The sequence below is a fragment of the Chenopodium quinoa genome, unplaced genomic scaffold (assembly GCF_001683475.1).
Source record: "Chenopodium quinoa cultivar QQ74 unplaced genomic scaffold, ASM168347v1, whole genome shotgun sequence".
NCBI lineage: Eukaryota > Viridiplantae > Streptophyta > Magnoliopsida > Caryophyllales > Amaranthaceae > Chenopodium > Chenopodium quinoa.
In genome coordinates, this window is record NW_018743074.1 from 1471552 (window position 1) to 1495845 (window position 24294).

General features: G+C 31.9%; 3 protein-coding genes and 1 long non-coding RNA gene across 7 annotated transcripts; 2 read left to right on the plus strand and 2 right to left on the minus strand.

Moving 5' to 3' along the window:
* Window positions 1-925: 925 nt before the first annotated feature.
* On the minus strand, window positions 926-2808 carry LOC110731633. Its single transcript, XR_002513330.1, has 3 exons — window positions 2541-2808; window positions 2133-2187; window positions 926-2015 (listed from the first exon to the last, which is right to left on the minus strand). It is a non-coding gene; the product is annotated as an uncharacterized LOC110731633 (long non-coding RNA).
* Window positions 2809-9615: 6807 nt separating this feature from the next.
* LOC110731631 lies at window positions 9616-11277 on the plus strand. The gene is made up of 6 exons (XM_021911501.1): window positions 9616-9973; window positions 10061-10220; window positions 10323-10451; window positions 10527-10670; window positions 10785-10985; window positions 11085-11277. Exons 1-6 carry the CDS (start codon window positions 9927-9929, stop codon window positions 11196-11198), a joined length of 795 nt encoding a protein of 264 aa, XP_021767193.1. The 5' UTR covers window positions 9616-9926; the 3' UTR covers window positions 11199-11277.
* Window positions 11278-11405: 128 nt separating this feature from the next.
* On the minus strand, window positions 11406-15806 carry LOC110731634 (protein FAR1-RELATED SEQUENCE 7-like). Of its 4 annotated transcripts, XM_021911502.1 has the most exons (7): window positions 15352-15806; window positions 13720-14827; window positions 12473-13475; window positions 12306-12395; window positions 12147-12230; window positions 11998-12063; window positions 11406-11911 (listed from the first exon to the last, which is right to left on the minus strand). In XM_021911502.1, the coding sequence occupies exons 1-7, from the start codon at window positions 15584-15586 to the stop codon at window positions 11429-11431; spliced, it is 3069 nt and encodes a 1022-aa protein (XP_021767194.1). In that variant the 5' UTR covers window positions 15587-15806; the 3' UTR covers window positions 11406-11428. The 4 variants fall into 4 exon arrangements, with proteins under 4 accessions (XP_021767194.1, XP_021767196.1, XP_021767195.1 ...); XM_021911504.1 differs by lacking the exon at window positions 12306-12395; XM_021911503.1 differs by lacking the exon at window positions 11998-12063.
* A 4090-nt stretch (window positions 15807-19896) lies between these two features.
* Window positions 19897-24091, plus strand: LOC110731635 (rho GTPase-activating protein 3). Its single transcript, XM_021911507.1, has 5 exons — window positions 19897-20712; window positions 21736-21856; window positions 21961-22080; window positions 22717-22947; window positions 23263-24091. Exons 1-5 carry the CDS (start codon window positions 20282-20284, stop codon window positions 23797-23799), a joined length of 1440 nt encoding a protein of 479 aa, XP_021767199.1. The 5' UTR covers window positions 19897-20281; the 3' UTR covers window positions 23800-24091.
* Window positions 24092-24294: the final 203 nt, after the last annotated feature.

Below are 24294 nucleotides of genomic sequence, written 5' to 3' on the forward strand. Positions count from 1 at the left end.
AACCAACCCAATCTAATTCATCAACTCTTCATCTTCAATTCAAGAAACCGAAAACCATCCTCATTCATCTTCATCTTCATCTTCCCCCATATTTTCTCTCTCCTCTTCAAAACCATCTTCATTCATCTTCATCTTCATCTTCCCCCATATTTTCTCTCTCCCCTGTCATCCTCATCTTCCCCCATTGATCTTCTTTCTCTCTCTTCAACTTCAACCGGCGGTTTCGTGGGTTTTCATGAGGGTGGTGGTGGTTTCGTGGGGTTGGTAGTGGTGGTACTGGTAGTGGTGAAGGGCCCGCGTTGAAGGCGGCAGTGGTGTTGGTGAAGGCGGTGTGGGTCGTGGTTTGGGGTTCGAGTTGGGGGTTTAGTTTTTGGTGGGTTGGTTTTCGTGGGTTGTCGTTTTCGGTGGGTTGGTTTTCGTGGTTCCGTTGATGAGTTTTGGTGGGTGGTCGTGGGTTTGGGTTTTGGTGTGTGGGTTTTGGTGGGTGGTCGTGGATCTGGGTTCTGGTGGGTGGGTTTTGGTGGTTCCATCGGTGGGTTTTGGTGGGTGGTCGTTGTTCTAGGTTTTGGTGTGTGTTCGTGGAGGTGGTGGTTCCGTCGATGGGTTTTCGTGAGGGTGGGGTTGGTTTCGTGGGGTTGGTTGTGGTGGTGGTTTCATGGGGGTGGTAGTGGTGGTGGTGAAGCAGATGGTGGTGGTGGTGAAGGCGGCGGTGGTGTTGGTTGGTTTTAGTGGTGGCAGTGGGTGGTTGATTAATTTTCATAACATTCTCTCTCCACCTTAATTACATACCCCTATAAGGCTATAATACAATAATCACCATTATCAAGTTTTGCCTCGTGAACCGTAAAGCCTACCAAAGTTGCACATAAAAAAAAAATGGAGGTAGTATTTTAATTTTAACCACATTTACATAGAGGTCACTATATAAAAAATAGGGTAACTATATTAATTTGACAAATTTACAAATAGGTCACTATATACAAAAATAGGGTAATTATTTCAATTTTGACCATATTTACATGTAGGTCATTATATACAAAAATAAAGGGTATTAAAAAAGGTTTTAACTCTGGCAGGCTTCTCCTTAGATTGCTTGACTACTTTATTAGTTTTGCTTATCTGCTTAGCTTCTGCATTTGCATTTTGCTCTATTTTTGAAACCTCTTCATCCTTCTCTGTCTTTCCTTTCTTTTCTTCTTCTGCTTCTTTTTCTTGTTCTCAGATGCATCTCCATTAGCAACTTCAATAAAGTCCCTCAAATTACATTCATAGTTTCATGTCAAAATAGAATTTTATAATTGACAAAAAACAGCAAATGGCAATTACACAAACAAGCAGCTTACACAGTAAGACTTCAATTTTCTGTCTCCTTCAAATGTAGAAATCTGTTTAATATTTGCAATGGAAGCCTCAATATATGCAATGGAAGCCTCTTTATAAAGCCTCAAAAGTACTATACATAAAGAAAATATAATCCAAGAAATTATACAATTTCACCAAGTTCAGCTTGCTAGTTTCCAAACATGTAACCCTATTTCTCATCTTTACTCTGCATCTAAATGCAAGGCAGTACAATCACAAGAAACAGATGCTAAACTACTCGAATTCCCCCATGAATCCGTGACAGCAAACCGACCAAGCAAAAGGCACAATGAAAAGCTCAAGATTGCTCTAATCCCCCAATTTTACATAAATTCAAGGGCCACAAACTCACAATACATGACACATAAAATTTAAAAACAATTATAGAGTACAAAAGAAAAACCTCATCAAGTCCAGCAAAATCATAATTGACAAGAAAATAATATCATATTGAATTACAAAACAAAACAAAACAAAACAAAACAAAAAAAAAAAAAAAAACTGACCACCGGACAAAAGGATGACAGCCAACTTGCCGGCATGGATGGCCTCCAATCCCATCTTCCACCACTTTTCTCTCTCCTCGATTGTTCTATGCTCCACCATCAACACAATGCCCTCCGACACCGGCTCAATCGCCGCAGCTGGCAATCCTTTTAGCCCAAAAATTTGCAGCAATTCAGAACTATATCTATCTATATATGTATATTTTTTTTTTGAATCTCCAATTTTCAAATCTAATTGATTATTAATCCAAAAAAGCCACAAACCTTGAGAACGAAACGAACATCGAATAATCCGATCAATCCTCGGAAGATCTAAATTCTGAACAAATTTCATCAAAAAATGTCAATAAGATCAACAACATGTATTCAATTGAAACACATAAGCCCCAAAAAAAATCGAAAAAATCATACAGTAAAATAAATCTAACACAATTGAGCAAAAAACTGATAAATTTAAGCTGAATAATCGAAATCAAACTAATAAAACTTAGCACAAAAAATCTAACACAACTGAACAAATTAAGCCGTAAAATCAAACAAAAAGTGAAAACTAAAGCCGAAAAATCGAACCATAATTGAAGAAATTAAACCGAAAAAAATAAAATAATAAAATAAATTGAAAATATACATTTAAACAATCGAAGAAATTGATGATGAAATTGATAAACTTACCAATTTGATGATAGAATTTCCATCCAAAACATGAAGCGAGAGAGAATTGCTTGAAATTTTAGAGAGAGAAGATGCGTGAAGGAGAAAGAAGTAAGGGAGTGTATGTCTAATACACGAAATTAATCTCCTCCGTCAGATTAGAATTAATGGTCTAGATTAACTGTTTTTAGTTTTCAACCTTAGACTTGTGTAATTAGTCTGGTTTGCTAGTGAGCGCAGTCTAATGGGGTCGTTCTTCGTACTAAAAAGGGGGGAAGAGTCTTCAAGTGTGGTACATTAAAATTGGGATAAAATCTTGTATTAAAGCCCAATAAAGAAAAATGAAAATACACATACAATTTAATTAGTATACACTAGACCCTAGTGTAGGTACCATAACCTACACCCCCTACAAAACGCAGCGTTTTGCGTTTTTCCCCTACCCCCACAAACTACAGTAACTACCCCCACTAACCACAGTAAAAAAAAAAACTATCCATATCAAATTATTCTCTCTCTAAAAACCATCTTCTTCATTTTTGTAGAATTTCTCTCTCATCAACACCGTCGAATCGGAACGAAATTCTCTTCAAATTATTGCAAAATTGCTTCAAAACACTTCATAATTACTTCAAATGTCTGATATTCGAGATGAAATTAAACAATCGCAGCAGCATTTTGATAAAGAGTAAGTAATTTTGTTCATTTGATTACGATTTTAGTACAATTTTTGTATGAAGCATAATTTTGGTTCTTTTCCTTGTGATTGTAGAGTGATTTTGCAAAAAAAACGCTTTAGAGAAGAACATGGAAGATAAAACTGGAAAATCAGAGCAAAATGTTACCAAAGAGTAAGTAATTTTGTTCATATTCTTGCGATGACAATTATAGTGCGATTTTATGTGTGAAACCTAATTTTTGTTCAATTTTTTGCAATTGTAGTATGATTTTGGAGAAAAATACTTCACAGACGAGTAATTTGTTGAAAATTTCTGAAGAAATGTATGAACCCTAACTTTTGTAAAACCTAATTTTTGTTAAAATTTTTTGCGATTGTAGTAATTGTTCTAAGATTTTACTGAAAATAACTAAAACATTAACAATTTATTAAATAAAACAGAGACGATGATGATGATGTACCTCTTCAGTCAAGAGTAGACAAATTGAAAAAAAACCGCCAAAATGATCCAATTGTAGATCCGGAACTTTTAAAAGATATTGACAAGTCAATTGGTACGGATTTAACAATGTCTCCACTACCAAGGTAATTAGTCATTTACAGAATATATTATGTTCATGTCTAATATGCTAGTTGTATTTGATAAAATTGGTTTTATCTTTGTTTAATATGTTATTTGTATATGATCATATTTGATACTCATAATGTTCATTTATAGATATAGTTATGATCATATATTTATATTTGTTCATATGAGTATTTATTGAGATTTAAAAACAAAAGTACATTTCATTGAAACATCATTGTATATGATCATATTTGATACTCATAATGTTCATTTATAGATATAATTATGATCATATATGTATATTTGTTCATTTGAGTAGTCATTGAGATTTAAATAACAAATATACATTTCATTAAATCATCATGCACATATATAAATATGATAATAATCATTTCAGTGATATGCATTCAAACTAATGTCATGTAATTAATTTATAATGTAGTGATGTGCCATTTAGAGTGATACACTTGCTTCAATTTAGAGATGGGAAATCTGAACCATTAACTCTAAAGAAGGTTATACAACAAAATGAATATGGTAATAGTTATGAAAGATACACTTTAAACAAGTAAGTTTATATGTATAAAATAATTGTTTTTACATTCAATTATTGTACATTGTATATATATACCAAACTTATTAGGTAATTCTTAAAATTTTAGTGAAAAAAAAAAGGTTCGAGTGAAATTTGTTATGTCAAAATCAAGACCACCAGAGACAAATCAAACAATAAGGTATAAAAGCTTTATACAAAATAACTAATTATCTTCTTCATTGTATAAATTAGTTCATACTTTAATATCATATTATATAAAATAATTCTGTTTTTTTTAAGTGAACAAAGTGAGAACATTCCTGCTACTAATGCAACAACTAAGAGTGTGTCTGCTACACATAACACAACTGACAAAGAGAGCAGGGATGAAAGGTATACTAATGATCAATTTTATATAAACAAATGTTCATTTTTATAACAGTATATTTTATGTACAATTTATGTGCATTTTTTATTTAAAGTATTTCTTAATATTGATTTCAGCAAGCAAGAAGAAGTTCAACCAAAAGTGCAAAGCAATCCAGTAAAGAATAGTCTTGGCCAAAAGTAAGAAAACTTAAATGTTCAATTTAGATAGACTATATGTTCATTTGAAAATCAGTACAAAAAAGTTTGCTCATGGCCAATAGTAATATAAGTTATATGTTCATTTTTTTATTTACTAATCAAAATTGTAAATTCAAACATATTTTTAATGAAATATCAGAAAACCCAAAGATGATTCAAGAATAACAACATTAAAGGACAAGATGCAAGAAATACATTTAGACATAGAGAGAAACCCAAAGTATGTTTAAATTTAAATAATTGAATTAATTTAATCAATTAATGAATATATTTCAAAGTTAATATCATACATTTACAGAAAGTACAAAGAATCGACAATCAGAATTATGAGAAATCTCAAAAGAATGGAAAAGGCAAGCAAGGAAATCAGGAAAGGTAAATGATCATATTTATTGAATATTTTTGTTTAATAGTCATAAATATCAATTTTAACAATACTATTACTTTTGAAGGTGAAGCAAAAAAGAAAGAAAAAGGGCCAATAGAAGAGAAAACTGTGGAAAAAGGTAAAAATTTTAAAATGTACATTTTTATTACAAAAAATGTTCATATTGGAAAAGCATAATATTAAATATTCAATAAGATTAAAAAAATTAAATTTTAACTAAATAAATTTTAATAGAAGTACAAGAAGGAAAAAAAGGGACTGAAAAAGAGAAAAGCCCTAAAGACAAAACTGTGGAAGATGTCTTTCCAAAGACAACAAATGTAGAAGGTAAAAATTTATAAATGTACATTTTTATTACATAAAATGTTCATATTGGATCTACATAATATTGAATGTTCAATAAGATTAAAAAAATATATAAATATTAACTAATTAAATTTTCATAGAAGGACAAGAGGGAAAAAAAGAGCCTGAAAAGGAGAAAATCCCTAAAGAGAAAACAGTGGAAGATGAGTCTACAAAGACAACAGATCCGAAAGGTAAATAGTGGAAAATGTACATATTCATTACCTGAAATGTTCATTTATATTGTATATAGTAAACTTTTGTCATCCAATTTAATAATGTTTATTTAATCTTTTATATTTGATCATTTCATATGCAGCACAAATTGCACCTGATTTTGTTCAAATTGAGGATGAAACTTATCTTCTAGATCAAGATGATGATAAAGTTTCCACAAAACTTAGTGAGGAGACAGCTCCATCATCACAAAAAAGTGATCAGTCAACCAAAATGAAAACAAGATACAAAATGGTTGCAAGGAAAAACAAAAACAAAAGCCTTGTTGTTGTGCCAAGTGGTAGAATTACAAGGAGCCAAGGTAATCATAATACTTTTCTGTTACACAATAAATATTACACTTTCAAATATACTAACATAAATTTTTTTAAAAACAATAGATGTTCTGTTAGATGAATCTAAAAAGGGAAGCCTGAAGAAGGATGTTGAGCCTGCTAAAGAAACCGCAAAAATAGGACAGAAGAGAAGAATGTCTACAAGGAATTTTCCTATTCAAAAGGAAGCTGATGCACCACCTCCAGCACCTACTCCAATAAAAAAAATGGCAGGTGCTCCTGCTGAATATCCTCCAGACCAAGGCAAAAAGGGTAAATGTTCAATCTTAATGTATAGAATGATCATTTATGATGGTATATCATTAATGTTCAATTTCAATATATAGGTGGGAAAAAGAAAACTCTAGAAGTGAAGAAAACTTCTAAGGTTGCTGGCAAAAGAAAAGCAGGTATATAATGATATATTATAAATGTTCAATTTCTATATATAGAATGATCATTTGAGAAAACAATTTTGTTCATTTTATCATTTGCTTACTGTACATTTTCAATACTTAAACAAAATTATATATTTAATTTTCAGATGTCAGTCCTGCCAAGAGAAATGCTGGAAAGAGAAAAAAAATACAAGAAGTACCATCAGATGAACCCTCTCAAGATCCTGACAGTGATGATGATAGTGAAGAGTCAGTTTATAGAGCAGAAGAAGAGCCTGTCAGTGAGGATGATTATGAGGTGGAGGAAGAGGAGGAAGAGGAAGAAGTAAAGCCAAGGAAGAAACAGGCAAAGAAAGGGAATTCAGTGAAGGCAAAGGTTGAAAAGGAGGAGCAAAAGATGGTACTGTATGATGAAGGAAAGATTGAAGGTAGGAGAAAAAAGAAAATGAAAACTGAAATGGTTCAAGCAATAGAAACTGATGAAGTTGAGGAAATTCAGGAAGATGAATTTGAGGAAGAGAAATCTTCAAAGAGAGGAGGACATGTGAAGTTCATTGCATGGATAAAAAAGATGACACCTACCCAAAAACAACAAATTATTGATATAGGGTTAGGATCACTTCTTGACATTAGTTTACCTCAACTTGATCAAAAGTTCTGTAACTGGTTATTGGGAAGTTTTGAAGAAAATAGCCAGTATTTTGAACTACCAAAGAATGAAAAAATAGAAATTGAGGTAGAGGATGTTAGGGTAGTTTATGGCTTGCCTACAGGAGAAATTCCAATTGTTGAGCCAAAGTCTGATAAAATTAGTGAGGAGTATGCAGAATTTCTGAAGAAATGGAGAAAATCATGGTCAGGAAAAACTCCATCAGTGAGTCAGGTATGATCAGTTTTAAATGTTCATTTTAAATACATTAAATGATCAAAAGTATAAATGTTTTGTTCATTTTGTTTGCAGATTGTGAATGGATACATAAATGATAAATTCACCAACAACAGACCACCAAGTGAACATTTCATTACTAACTTTTTAGCAGTGGCTGTGAACTGCTTGATGAAATGTGTATCAAACAATCAATGCCATTTCAAATTTCTTTATTCTATGATGGACAAAGAAAACATAAAAAATTTGAACTGGTGTCAGTTTGTATATGACTCACTTATCAAATGTCATGTTGATTGGAGAAAGCAGCAAGGCAAGGGGTTCTACAAAGGCCCTCTTCAATTTCTGATGGTATATTCTTAGATACAAGATGTTCATTTAAATTTAAATAAATGCACTTTTTTTTATTGTTTATGTTCTGTTCCATGTTTTCTTTTTTCTTGTAGTTGTTCTATTTTGATAGAGTTCAGAGGTTAGACAAAAGGCCTCCAAGAACAATTCCTATCATATCTGCATGGAATAGAGACATGGTTCTTGAGAGGTTGAAGATTGAATTAGAATTGGGATTTGGGAGAGGGAAAATTCTACCAAGGATTGCTGCAGAAGTTGAAGAAAGTCCTAAGGTTATAAAATGATAACTTTTGTTAACATAAATGTTCATTTGTATAATCTGAAATGTTCAACTGCATAATTTTTAATATTCATTCATATAGGTTTTTATGGATGATTTTGTTTCCCTGGTAAAAACAACTTGTTCAAACCTGTCAAAGCTTTCTTCAAAATTGGTGAAGGCAAAGGATATCTTCCCTGGAAATGACTTGGTGAAAAAAGTTGATGAAGTTTTAGGAAAGGTGGTAGCTAGGGAACCATCAATTCTAAGCCAAGATGAAGAATTCTTTGGCAGTGAGGATTTCCTAAATGCACTTGCACAAGCTGAGAAGAATCTGATGCAAGGGTCTGAAAAGCAAACAACTGAGAAGCAAATGACTGGGAAGAAATTAACCAAAAAGGGAAAGGAAAAAGAACAAGAATATGACATCAGAAAAGCTTTCAGCTTGGGGTTGACTCCACCTTCTCCAGCCATTGGTAAATTCTAACTAAAAGAGACTATATATCCTAATTTTTATATGAAAAATTCTAAATTTGTGGTCTAAATTGTCCTAAACAGAAACAGGGCCCACCTTTTCAACACTTGGTGATATAATTGAACAACCAATAATTTCAACAAATGGTAATATGTTCATATATTTAATAATAATGTACATAAACTTAAGTAGAAATGTTCATTTCTAATTATTATGTGTAAATACTATTAACTTAGTGTATCTCCAAAATGATGATTTATAATACAGCTGGAGAAAAGGATGTGGGTAAAACTTCAGCAGCTTCAGAACAAAGAATTGAAGAATTTTCTAGAACTGGTATAATGTTCAATTAAAAAGTGTAAAATGTTCATTTACAAACAAGAAATATTCATTATTAATTGTATTATTTTGTTAGACGCAGCAACTGGTTCAAAACTTGATGCTGACACTAGGTCAGATAATGAAGGATTGCCTAGAACAGGTATAATGTTCAATTATAAATACTCAAATGTTCATTTACAAAGAAATTATATTATATCTAATTAAATTTTTTCTTAGATGCAGGATCTGGTTCAGTGGTTGATGCTGACCCTAGGTCAGATGGTGGTGAAAAAAGTGATGATCCAAAAAACACAGTTGGAGGTGGAAAACAAAACAAGGAAGATGTTTTTGAAAAAACAAAAAATGATGAAAAAGTGGAGGGGTAAAATCCTGAAGACATGTCTTACTATTAGGGTTATGTAATGGTGTAGGATAAAATATCTAGATGGAACAATTTAACTTATGTTACTATCGTGTTGTAACTTGAAACTGGTGTTTCTCAAACTATTGTATGTGTGAACATTATTTTGTTGAATATGTAATATGAATGTGTGGTTTATGTTAAATCAATAGGTTTATGTTAAATCAATATCTTTCATTTTATGAATTGAAAATGATTCAGGGTGTTACATAAGAAGCTTTTATTTTATTAATATGTACTGACATTGTTTCACTTTTCAGTGAAAACAAGAAGATTGTTGCTTCATCCTCAAAAGTCACAAAAAGGTACATTATTTATATTAAGTAAATGTTCAAAAATAATAATGAACATTTTCATATACCTAAATGTACATTTGTGTTATGTAATATGACCAGGAATGATGATAAGAAAAAGTCAATTGCAGAAAAGAAGAAAAAAACTGAAAAGGAAAAGGTTGAAAGGTATAATTTCAAATTTATTTATATACACTCAAATGTTCATTTATGTTCCTCATAATTTTCTTAATTTAACAATATTTTATATTGAACAACAAGACCAAAACGCGAAAAGAAAACACTTCCTCCTGCTTTCCGATCTCCTTACTTGGTCAAGTACAAGGATCTGTTTAAAGATGAGAAAGCCATGAACCAAATTGCAGTAGACTTTGCTCTTGGTGGAAAAGATGAAAGGTAATTACTTACACTAATTAAACTTAAGGTTTAATATCTTTTATAAAAATATGTTCACATTCATATTATTAAATGTTCATAATGCAGTGCACTCTTATACTATGATGGCTTGAATCTCATCAATAGAAATGAAATGAAAACTCTTGGAGATGATGTTGAAGTGACAAATTGTGTCATAGATGGATGGGCAAGGTTTCTTAATCATAAAAAGCCGAGAAACAAGATTTATTTCTCAACAGTGCTTCATGTTAGTCTTTCTTCTTTTTTTATATTATTGATTCTATTTTCCTATGATAAATAATTGCTAAAAATTCATTTAACTTCTATATGTTTGTTTGTATTTCAACAGCACATTATGTGCACAAATAAAGTTTGTCAAGAAGGATCATCAATGAAGACAAGAATTAATGCCTTCATAGAAAGAATTGACAATGAACTGAAGTTGAATAAAATTGACAGCATTGTTGGATATAAACAGGTATTAATTCTTGTTTAATACAAATGTTCAATTACCTTCAATATATTGTCCAATAACATTATATAATTTGTTCAGGTCTTCTTCCCAGTATCAACTTCTCAACATTTTTTTCTGTTGTGCGTCAATCATATAGAAGACAAAATTCATATAATTGACAATAGAAAACTACCAAAAAAGGTATCAGTCCAAGCAAAATATGAAGAACAACCAAAAATGATGGTGAGATAATATGTTCATTTATAGTTGACTACATGATCAATTATATTTTATTAATTGTTCATGTCTTCATCACAATACAAACTTCTAAACAATTTTTACTCTTTTTTCTATCAGTTAAAAGGATTGGCAGAGTACATGAAACACCTTGGATATCAAGATGCAAAAAGAATTGAAGACTACACAGTTGTTTTGGAAAAGATGAAATGGCGTAGCAACAATGACTATACAAACTGTGGAGTTTACATTATGAAGCATATGGAAACCTTCACTGCTGATCCTAATGAGAGCTGGATTTGTGATTTAAAACCAAACAATGTAAGAGTTATAAATGATCAATTATTTAAGATATAATATTCATTTATGAAACAGTAAAGATTGTTTAATTAAAATTTGACAATTCATTTTGTTCAACAGGTGGAACAAATTAGAAATCTAAGGCTCCAATACACAGCAGAACTGATGTTATTTGAAGAAAACACTGAATCAAGAGCAAATAGAAGGAAAGCTAGAAAATTTGCAACTTTGTAGTTTCAAATGTTCATTTACAACTATGTATATGTTCATTTCTTATATATGACTATTTTTTTTTTTTAGAAGTAGACTTATGGATTTTATTTTAATATTATTGTAATTGATATTTCATTTTAATCTTTGAATGAAAGTTTTTTATATAATAGATCGAAAATTCAAAATTACAAAATAGTAATTAAATCAACATTACAAAAAAGTCTAATGTTTATAAAGTTCTGGAATACTAATTATTTATCTTTATTAGCCAAACGTTTAGCTACACTTGTATCAAAAAAGGCTAACAACCTATCATATTTAGAAGAAATCTTTTTAGAACCTAATTGAACATTTCTTGATTGAAGAATTGGAACACGAGCACCTTGATCATTTCTTTGAACTGTGGGAGGAGTAACTTGAACATTCTGAACAGGAAATCCTTGATCATTTATTTGAACCGTAGGAGAAATAACTTGAACATTTGTTGATTGAACATTCCTGGAGTTGGATATGATCATTTCTGGATTGGTGTTTGAACAATTCTGAGTTTGATTTTGAACATTCCTGGGAACAGTAGGTTGAATAACAACAGGAGATTTTGTTGACGCACTAGTATGAATTGGAACTCTTGGATTAATTTGAGAGTAAGTTTTAACACCAGAAGCACCTTCATTTGCACCAAAATTAGAACAAGGTTGAACAGCAGAAACACCTTCAAGATTTAAATCCTTCGCCTTTAAAAAAATTAAATTGATCATTAATAAACCAGTATATGATCAGTTACAAACACTTATACAAACAAATATGGAAAAAAAAAAACCTTAGCAATAGATGAAATATCAACATCAATAGATATGATAGATGAAAGAGAGCTTTCACCAGTAGCCTACAAAAAAACCAAAAAAAAATATAAAAAATAAAAAATTAAATAAAAAAAAATTATAATATAGATCATAAATGTTCATATACCTGATCAAAATCATTGGAAATACTATGATTTGATTCCTTAGAACTAGAAGGAATTTCTTCTACAACAGCTGATTTTAAGCCGACCTATATTTTTAAATTATAAAAATCAATATTAATAAAATATAAATAAAATGTTTTTTTTGGCACATTTGAATTTACCTGAGCCCGTTTATTGCTCAAAACAATCAATTCAATGGGATCACTAATAGAATTAGCATAAGTAACAGCACAACCGTTCTCATCAAGTTCCTATTTAAAAAAAAAACATAAATGATCATTTACGAAAACTGAAATGATCAATTTGAAAATATGAAATGATCATATACCTGTACAACTGCTTGCCCTATACCCCTTTTGTAAGGAGTGTACAGAGACTTTTTCCTCTTGAAATTACCCTTTGCCTTGTTACACTGCTTCTCCAAGGTACTCTTAGGCCTTACATTCCTCTCACCTTTAGGCCTAGCTTTTGGAGGATTCTTGATCTCAAGATCAACAATTTCAACCTCTTTAACAGGTTCACTAAAGTCAATTACACCTGATACACTCTCAACCTTTTCTTTTAACAGATTGAAATAACACTCAACCTCTGCCCTTGCATTCAAAGAATTCTGACAACTTGTTATCAACTTAACAAACTTTCTGATTGTTTGTGACCTCCAAACACTAGTAGCCACAACATTTGTCCTCAAAGTAGGTTCTTCAATACCATGACTACACATGGCAGCCTTTGTCCATCGTTTCATTATATACTCTTGTGGAATATTACGCACACAATGCAAATGATATACTCGAAGAGAATGAGAACAAAGTAAACCAGTCTCACTAAAGTACATGCATGTGCAACAAATTGCATGTGTTTCCTTATTAAAAACAACTTCATGCTTAATTATATCCTTCCCAGGCCTCCAAAGAAGATATGAATATTCTGGAAAACGCAAACCATTATCAACATGATCATAAGCTGTCCCCCTAATGAACTCCTCTTCAAAAAGAACATAAGCTTGAATAGTGTACAATGATCTTGCATGAACTAATATACCAATATTAGCAAAAGCTAGGTGCCTATTACCCCTCAGAGTATTGTAATCTCTTGCACCTTCCTTACTTCTCCACTCAGAAATGACATCAAGAAAAACATGATAAAAATCACATAAACCTTGAGTCTTATTAAGACGTTGTGAAACTGACTTATTAGTAGTTTCACTACGTTGAGAAGACAATATACCACCAGACCAATACTTCTTAGAATAAGCAGGACACCACATTTCCTTTATTTTATACAAATCACATAACCAATCATCATTTTCACATTTGTATTTATCACACATCCTGTATAACAGAAATGATCATATATTAATTTAAAAATGAACAAAATATAAATTAAAATATGTACATTTGTGTAAAGAATAATGATCATAAACAATATGGACACTAATAATATTATGATAACATACATAACAAAGTAAATTGTATGATCATATGTAAAACACTAAATGTTCATATATATATCACATAATAATCAAATATATCACATAATAAAAATAAAAAATAAATATAAAAAACAATAATTTACCTTTTCCAGAAATATTCAAATTCAGCAGGAGTTTCACAATACTTCAAAAGATATCCAAACAAATCTGTAAAGCCTTCCAAAGCTCTCAATGCTCCAATGTGTTTCTTAGAATTTTGTTCAAGATGCCATACACATAAACGATGATGAACAGTTGAAGGAAAAATGTTTCTTATACCCGCTGCAATCGCTTGTGCTTGATCAGTCATAATTGTAATGGGACTTTTCCTCCCCATTGAGTGCAAAAATGTATCAAACAACCAATCAAAAGACTCGGTGCGCTCATTAAGAATAAAACCCATACCAAACATGACATTGTTACCATGATGGTTCATCCCAACAAATGGAGCACATATCATTCCATATTTATTAGTTCTATAAGTTGTATCAAAAACCAACAAATCTCCAAAGTAATGATAATCTCTCATCATCCTACCATCACGCCAAAAAAAACTAACTAAAGCACCACTATCATCTTGTTCAAAATCATAATAAAAATCTGTCTCATCCACATGTCTCTTGGCAAAATATTTAATCAATTGGTTACCATCACATCCTTCAATTTGGGCAGCTTTTTCAGATGACAATGCATTATAAGCATCAGAAGCAGTAAAACAAAGATTAGGAGATCCCCCAACCTCCTTCTTTAGAACCCTCAAAGAATCAGTAACTTTGACTCCACTCAATTTCATTGTTGAAATGAAAAGAAGCTGCTCTTTATTCACATCTCTTTGAGACCTTATCAAATGCCTTTTTTCAGGAGGAATCATAGCATGATTATGAACCATTTCATGTCTTGTACATGTATAGACCCCTAAATGATCAATATGAAACTGCACAAAAGCTAAACAACCAGTTCGATGATCCAACTTCTCATAAATCCTTTTATTCTTACACTTATTATCTTTGAATCCCTCATTACAACAAACAAATCTTTTCATCAAAAAAGAATCATCTCTTCTTCTCTTACTCTTCCCAATTCGAATTCCAAAACCTTTCCTAAAAGCATATTCATTATACGCTTCGAAAGCTTCATCTTCAGATTTAAATTCTTTATCCTTTAATTCAGACTGTTCTGCTTCTAAATACATAATATCATCATTTTTTTCCACTGCACAATATACAATTATAAATGATCATAAAGAGTTTCATGAATGAACAATAACAAATAAGTAAAATGTTCAATATCAAAACAGCACATGATCAATTGCAAAAAGAATTTCAGCACATAATATTTTGAACAATATTTTCATTATTTACCACTACACATAATATCGATATAAAAATGTAAAAATAAATGATCAAAAATGACTTTAAGACTGAACATAAACACATTAGTAACAATGAATAAGAAAACATAAACGATTAATTGAAAGTATAATCTACAAAATATACGACAAAAACACACAATTCTAAAACACAGAGAAAACAACAAATGAAACAACAAATGAAGCAACAAAATGTTCATACAAAGTACAACAATCCAAAAACGTTCATCATAATGTAATCAAAGTAGTAAATTCAAAAATCGAAAGTGAATAATAATACATCAATTAAGTTCAAATTAACAGAGCATTATAACAGAACAAATTAGGGATAATTAAAAATTGAAAAATTATGATCACAATTACTCACATTGTTGCACAAACGAATCAACGAAACGAAGTCCAGAAGGAAACACACGCTCGCAATCGCGATCAAAATCAACGCAATCTCCAGATGCAGAATTCGCCATTGATGATCGGTAACAATTAACGAATTCGTTCAAAAAATCAAATGAAGAAGATGAATTAGCGAGAGAAAAATGTAGATCAAAAATGGAGGTTGGTTGATCAATTGAAGAGAGAGAAAAAATAGGGTTTAAAATCATATATATACATAAATTGAATAATAAGAATCAAAGGAAAAAGGAAAAAAGAGGAAGAAAAGAAAAAAAGAAAAAAAGGAAAAAAAAAAAAAAAAAAAAAAGGAAAGAATCGCAAAAGGAAAGAAGCTGCACATGAGAACTCAATACCAGCTACAAAACGACGTAGCATAGGGGGGGTGTAGGGAACACACCCTACACTAGGGTGTAGGGTAAAATTTTCATTTGAAATTAGGCTTGTGGGCTGGTGTTGCAGTTAGAATAAGGTACAGCTTAGACCATTACAAATTGTAGCCCTTTGACCCATCTTGATCTTGCCAATTTAGGTTAATAAACATTCTAAACTATAATTGCAGCAAGCCCAACTCATAGCCCAAACTAAATGGGCCTTTATTTCTGTTTATCCCCAAGTCTTATTGTATATTTTAACCATAACAGTTAACAATATAATTAAATATAATTTAATTAATTTAATAATTACTAAAGTCTACATTAAGATCCAGAAGACAAGATACCAAAAAATGGTGTCATGTGCAGGTCAAGAATTGGTATGACTAAAATAATGGTCCCTTTTAATGATAACAGCCTAATACCCACCAATGAAACGATCTTACATATCTTATCATTCTTGTTCTTGCACACTTGCTCATCAATTTTTATTTTTTATTTATATGGATTTTGGTGCCACTACTTTAAAGAAAATCAAATTCCTTCAAATAGAGACATAGAAACGGGTACAATTTATTTCTTAAGGAATCACAATAATAATAGGTATGATTTGTTGGCTTAACCCTCCAACAGATAGCTAATCCTAATCCCAATGAATTTGCTTATATTCGGATGGATAAGGTCATCCCAAATTTGCCTGCTCACCTAACTTACAATTTATAGTTCTTTCATGCATCAACTTCTCATTTTTGGAAACTTATGCATCATCTTAAATATTGATTATTCATCACTCAATTTATTTCACTTAATGCATGCGCCGCCTTATAAGTATAGACTTTACTAATTCAGTTCTTTCAACTGGATATGCATGTTATCTCACCTTTTCAATATGTTATTAATACTTTACTCAAAATGAGTGGTCTTTAATTGAACATCTTGCTTGATAAGCTGATAGATAAACAGATGTATTTGACACGATTTATTCATTTTAGTTTAATGACTTAAAGAATGGAAAAGTTAGCAAACATGAATCATACGTACGAAATATATATCTCTACAATCTCTTCTAAAAAAGGGTGGTGTTAAAACTTTTTCACTCAATGGTAGGTTGATTGTCTTTGATCATTTGAAAGAAGTAACTCAAAATCAAGGCACATTATTTTTATATACTTGTATAAATCAGCCTTTGAGAGTTTGAGCTAAAATTGATGAGCCAGGTGGAACTGGAAGTCTCCTCCCAAATTTCCGGCCAACGAACACGCTATTTTTAAGGGAAAGGAAATGATACTTAGGGTGGCTTGAAAGCTACTGCTTTTGCAATTCTATTTACGAGTGTGTCTCACCATGGATCAAGCTACTATGCTTTTTTTTTTTTTTTTTTTTTTAGGGAAACGCAGAGTTAATGCATTAATTCATGGACAAAATATCCGAAAGTACATAAGGAGAGTTCTCTGCGGGACAGTGACTCTCCTAAAAGTGGAAAACCAAAAAGAAAGAGAATTAAAGTTATATCTTACTATGCTACTTATAAGGGCATGTTTGGGTTGGGGGTAATATATTAAGGGGGTAATAAAAGTCAAACTTAAAAAACATAAGTAATTAGAGGGGTTGTTTTAGGAGACAAGGTGTTTACAAATGAAAAAAAGTAGTTGTGCCATAAGGAAAAGAGAGAGATGGAGGAATTATTATCCTCATAATGAAGGTAATAGTTATCCACCCTCTCCCTAGTGTAACTATTACCCCCAAAATGAGGGTATTAGTTCCTCTTTCTTCACCTCATACTACACCGTCACTACATAATTTTCCTTACAATCACACCATCACTATCTCCTCCTTCCCCATATTCACTTTCATTTTGCTTAGTTTGACTTTCATTACCCTAGTAATACATCTCCTCCAATCCAAGCATGCCGAGTTACTATGCTACTTCATCATGTAGTTTTTGTTTCTTTTTTGACACATGAAACATACATGTGTTCACTGTTCAAATAATAAAAGCTCTTTATAATCAATTGCATGTATTCACAATTTCACACATTTTAAGTTCGATAAGGTTTCATCCTAAATCAATTGGTGATATATGGAGTAATCCATAAATCTTATTTGTTAGACATTCTTTTTTTAGGACAACTAATTCTTTCTCACGTGTAGGTCCGAGCAATCAATCATTCACTCTAACCTTATAGTCACATAAGTTATTACGGAGTATATATAGATTACAAATTTACAGTACACTACCATCACACGATTGCATGACAAAGGCCTAGCTTCATTCCATGAAAAACAGCATAAATTGACTGTCATTAATTTCAAATTAGGATGCATAAATAATAGGAAGATCGAGCAGTTTTAGTAATATAAATATGCGAGGGAAATGACGAGATCCATGTCGTTCTTTGTCGCCTATGCATGGATCCAGTTCTTGTAACATCCCTACTTTTTTGCTAGATTCTTTATTCATAATTCATGAATCAATGGTTGGTCGGCTAACTATTACCCATTACATTGATTCATATTTATATTTTAATTTCATCTAGTATATAAATCGTGACAAAATACTAGTCAATACATGCACTAAGAAGATCCAACATATAGTAAAATTAATCTAGTTTAATAAAATTTCTTTCACTTATCATTAATTTAATAAGGTAAATGCATTTGTCTTCTTAATTAATTTGGAATTTAGTGACTAAAATGAATAAGATTAAGATAATCACATTAACAAGAGAACAAAAACGAAGCTTTAATTTATTCTTTCATTATGCTCCTTCGTTCATTTTATTTGTTGCTACATACTAAAGTATTGTCTAGATTCCAAATACTCGTATTATACATTTCATTTTAGCTAGAATACTGCTAAATACAAACATATTGAGTAATGTTGTTTCCTTTTCTTAACTTAAATTTAAATAAGAAAATACATGTCAATTATGTTTGTACGTACATTATAGTTCAAAATTAAGGTCCTTACATATGTTTATTGGAGACAAAGGCTTTATATAGCGCTTATGTCATTACTAGATCAAACGTCCTTATTCGCCTTATGAATAATATCTATTTTGTTTTTACGTAGTTAAACACAAGTAGTTAATATCAATAAATAATATTATTACACGTTTGTGATAACACATTAAGTGCACCATAAATCGGCCAACAATGAATAATAAGTGGTTGATAAACTTGGCCAAAATATGAGGTAGATAAAAGGAATCGGGTTAAAGCCAGACTTCAATATACTATGTATAAGGGAATTGTATTAGGTGTATATATTGGGGTTTGCCTCTAAATTTGTAGCAGATGATCATTTAATACAACTTATTCAATAATATTAATAAATATAGGCAATGTAAATCGATAATGTCCTTTCACAAAACCTTAATTACAACTACCCTAATCGATATCCTACATTTTCAATTGCATTCAAATCCCTACCACCTAAGAGTGATATAGAGTATGTTTTTTTAATTTCAAACGTCTTGACACCTTAATTATTTAAGGGGGAAAATCATAAACCAAATATAATTAGGTTAGTATCGAAATACATATTTAGATTATTGTTATCGAAATACTTAAACCCTATTACCTATGAGTAGTCGACTAGCTAGATTAAAATCTAAAAAACAATGGATTGCATTTCACAAGAAAATAGTGGCAACAATGATTACTAGTATATGGTAGATATCCTCACACTTAATATGACACTATCACAATTAAGGTAACACATAAGGTACTCTCAAAAAATGGTCCCATGACTACGACTTTTGCTTACAATATTAAATCAAGATTTACACTGAATGCTAGACATTATTTTACAAATACGAGTACAAGTGTACAACAATACAGCTATTTTGAGATGTCACATTCTCCATTTCGTTGCCAATTTTGCTTCACAATTCCACTATCATTATGTCCATGTGTAATTTTATTACTCGACTATTAATATTATAATTACTCCTTCATTATCATACTATATCGTATTATTCGTATAGTGTCTGTCTTATTTGATTGGTTTTATTAAGATGTATTTTTAACTGTCAATATTGAGTATATATTAATGAGAATTTATGAATTATGAATTTATAATTAAAGATTTAATGTTAAACCGTGAAAATAAAAGTATAGATATAAGAGTATTCCGCATATTGTATTAAGGACGGAAGAAGTGTAAATTATTACTGAGTCACGGATTTGCAGTACTGCTACACTACCCAGAAATTACCCACTTACTTTCTTTTGTTGTTTATAACTTCCAAAAACCAACTCCAACCTTTTCGTCTTTTGTTTTCTTCTCCAAAAACTCATCCATTCCATTACATTTCAATCTTCTTCATTCCTCTTTTTTAAGCAACCCCCTCCTTTAAATCTTTAATCAAACATTCATTTATTTATTCATTTCTTATATTATACACTACCCTTGTCAATTCATATTACTACGTATTATTATTATTATTATAAAAGAATTTCTTCGCTGTTTTTCCAGTGATGTTATGGTGTTGTTTGCAATCCACAACATAACAATCATAGCATAACATCATGACCCTTTTATTCCGATCCAAGTCTTGTCGACTCGGGTGCGACTCAGTTGACTCACCCCCGAGTTCCTCTGTTTGGGAAGAAGAAGGAGAAGAAACAGAGGAAGAAGATGAGAATTATGAAGATGAATTTGACCCAATATCAACGCCATTAATAAGCCCAGGATTTGATAAAAATGGTAGGAGAGAGAATGGAAATGGAAATGGAAGTGGGCAGTTTCCAATTCTTACGTTTATGGCGGCGGCACTTAGAAAATCATTGTTAGTGACTTGTAGTGTTGAGAGAGAAGATAATGATGTTTCTTCCTTGGAAATTAGTTGCCCTACAAATGTTAGACATATTTCTCATGTTACTTTTGATCGTTTTAAGGGATTTCTGGGTTTGCCTGATGAATTTGAGCCTGATATTCTTCAAAGGGTTCCTAGTGCAAGGTCAGATTTACTTTATTTAATTTTCCTCTTTTTGAGATCTGTTTTGTTGAATTTTTATTTATTTTTGGAGGGTGATATGTTTAATTTTAATTGGTGAATTATAACTCTAGATTTGAATCAATGGTGAAGATTAATAATGTATGTTGATTGTGGGAAGTATTGAAATTTAATGTTGTTTATATAAAGATGAATATGAGTATCTCAAGCAAGGTGAATTTGAAGGGTTTTGTATCAAAATTACTTGAAATGTATGTTTTGCACCCTTTTTAATTACGTCTAGGTTCGATTTCGTGCGAATGTGATAGCTTAAAGATGATGTAAATTTGTAAATTGTAATTGGAATGACTTGCTAAGTATGCTTTAAGAAATAGCCAAGAATTGAGTATATTTAAGAATGAAGGATACTTTGCATCAACATGGGGTTTTCATGGGTTAAGGATATTGTACAAGTTAGAGATATCCTTTGTGCGCTGTTTGTTCCAGCAGCTTTTGGCAAATCAGCTAGGGAGCTCCCTCCTTTCGGGTTCCTCAATTCGTTCTGTCATTCCGAAAATGAATATGTGTTGGAGCTTCTATTTTAATCCGTTTGAGTCTTCTTTTTCGCGAAGTTCTTCAATTTTTTCCTCTTCCCCTTGCTCCCTTTCCCTACCCCAATTATGATTAGGTGAACAATTGGAGTGGTAACTTTAACGGCCTGTTGATGGTTTATCCAGATAGATAAGTTGTATTTGGCTGGGGAATGTTAAAGAACTCGAACTAAGGCAGTTTAGATTGTCAGATAAATTGTCATATTAGATAACAGGATAAGTTTCTTGAACTGCTAGCTTGTTGTTCAGAGAATTATGAAACAATATCTCCCCCATTAACTACTATTTATTGCACTTTTGCTGTCAATGCATAGGGCAGTTTCTTATCTTGAGTCTTGACTGATGGTTGCAGACTTGCAGTAGAATGTTCTTTTTCTTGTTTAAGCTATATATTTTGTGCATTATCTTGATATTTGGATTTTCTGGTGTTATCCAGTGCGAGTGTATTTGGTGTGTCTCCTCAGTCAATGCAATGTTCTATTGATGAGCGAGGAAATAGTGTACCAAATATACTTCTTATGATGCAAAAGCGCCTATACGAGGAAGGAGGCCTTCAAGTATGTTTGTGCAATTGAAAGTCTAAAAAGTGATATGATTAAGTATTAGCTGAACCCAGTGTAACAGTTGATATGTTTTTATTTTTCTTCACCTCCTTTTGTAGGCTGAAGGAATTTTTCGAATTACTGCTGAAAATAGCCATGAAGAGAGTGTTCGGAGTCAATTGAACAAAGGGATAGTTCCACAGGCAATTGATGTTCATTGTTTGGCAGGACTAATAAAGGTAATCACTCGATTCAGTAATTGATTTATGTTTGCAGATTAGCAGCTGCTCTGCTTATTCATCTTCACCTACTGCAAAGTGAGTGACATGCGAATTCCAATCTTTCATCATTACATAGGAAAGTTAATATATAAATATCTTTAACTTAGCTAAGGTTCAAACAGACATTGTGTTGTTTCTCTTGGTTGTTATAGAAGCAGTAAACATTTATATGTATGAAGTATAAGATTGTCTTAGTTTCATCAATTTCAAAAACAATAATGGAGGACAGGAGATTCATGTGGGGATTTAATGGTAGAGATCCCACATCCGAACCTTGAATTCCAATTCGGTGCCTGGCATCCCAGTGGTTGGGTTAGGTTCACTCCTTTTCTCCTCTAGCTTCGCAGGGACTAATTCTACTCAACCAACTGCTCTATATATCAAGAACACACTAAATAGAGAACTAAATTTTAAAAAAAAAATTAAAAAAAAAACCTTCGTATAACAACAACAAAAAAAAAGTCCTTCCACAGCTACCTAGGGATTAGGATGACCTTGTGGTTAATGTATTAAAAACAAAGTATAATTGGGGTTAACTGGATAAAAAAAATTACACTTGGCTGACATACCTTGTATTGTTTACTGGTACTGCAGGCCTGGTTTAGAGAACTGCCAAAAGGAGTACTTGATTGTCTTACAGCAGAACAGGTAATGCACTGCAATACAGAAGATCAGTGCACTCAACTTGTAAAATTGCTTCCGCCAATGGAAGCTGCACTCCTTGACTGGGCCATCAATTTGATGGCAGACGTCGTGCAGTATGAACATCATAACAAGATGAATGCGCGGAATATTGCCATGGTCTTTGCGCCAAACATGACTCAGGTGAACTTACTTTTTACTCTGAATCTGAATTCCCCCTAATTTGTTGACGGCCATAGTTCCATCTTCTGCCAATAATGCTGGCTTATTGAGACAATAGGTCTATGATGTTTGATTCTTTTCCCCAAAGCTCATCTTGATTTAGAGCATCTTTTTCGAATTGGCTTGGGACTTATAGCATGCTAGGGTATATTTCAGGGCCTGCCCAAGCCCCAGGCCCCGAATAGACCTTTTTTGGCCAATGCCTGGTCCATGCTTACCTTTAAAACATGCCTATGTTGTTGTATCTCATACAGCTAAATTATCTGTGCTTTGCAGATGGCTGATCCATTGACAGCATTGATCCACGCCGTACAAGTGATGAATTTCCTTAAAACATTGATTGTGAAAACCGTCCAATCAAGAGAAGACACTGCAGAGAATGCAAGGATGTTGTCATCATCATGTGCTGACACCTCAAACACCCCTACCAGCAATCCACACAAATCTGTTTCAATAGGAGAAATGATTTTTGAGAAGCAGCAAAGCAACACAACAAGTTCTTGTGATCAAGTGCAAAGCAAAAAGTTTATGAGAAGTGTCACTTTAGACCGACTAGAATTCAGTCCTGAAAGAAAACATCGAAAATCTCAGAATAAGAACATTGAAGATAAATCATGTGGCTCAAATGCACGTGACAGTTCTCCTGTTATGTCCGTGGCTGCCGAGTCTGAAGATGAAGATAGAGAAGTGGAAGGGATATTGGAAAGATTAAACTTCAAAAAGGGGGTGAAAAAACTTTGCAGGCATCCTGTTTTCCAGTTGAGTAAACCTACAAAAAAAACAGCTGAAGTTGGGATTGTAAATAGTAGATGAGAGACAATAATCACTACTCAGTATAGAGTGTGACCCTGACAGTATATCTTACTCTAGGATTTGAGTGCTTTGCGTACAAAATTCGTTAATTTGTGGTGCTTTCTTCTAGTTTGATCTAGTTTCATTTTTTTGTGAGCTTGTTTCCAGTAGGATCTAACCCAAGGGTTTTAGGTTAATAATCTTAGTTGATATTACTGTGACGTAACCTTGATTGTTCCATCATACTCATGATTTTTATTACATATTATTATCAATGACTGTTTTATCATAATAATATCCTCAATTATTTTTCTTTTACTGAGTAAATGAATGAGTTGTGAGTTACAGTATTATTTTTTTTTTTTTTTGGGAAGGGCAGGCGGCAGGGGTGAATAATGGTACAGATAGTCAGATACAGAATAATTCTTCATTTCTAGCAAAATTATGTTAGATTAATGCTCCAAAGTCTCAACTATCAACCAAATAAGATTACGATGTTGAAATTTTTAATATATA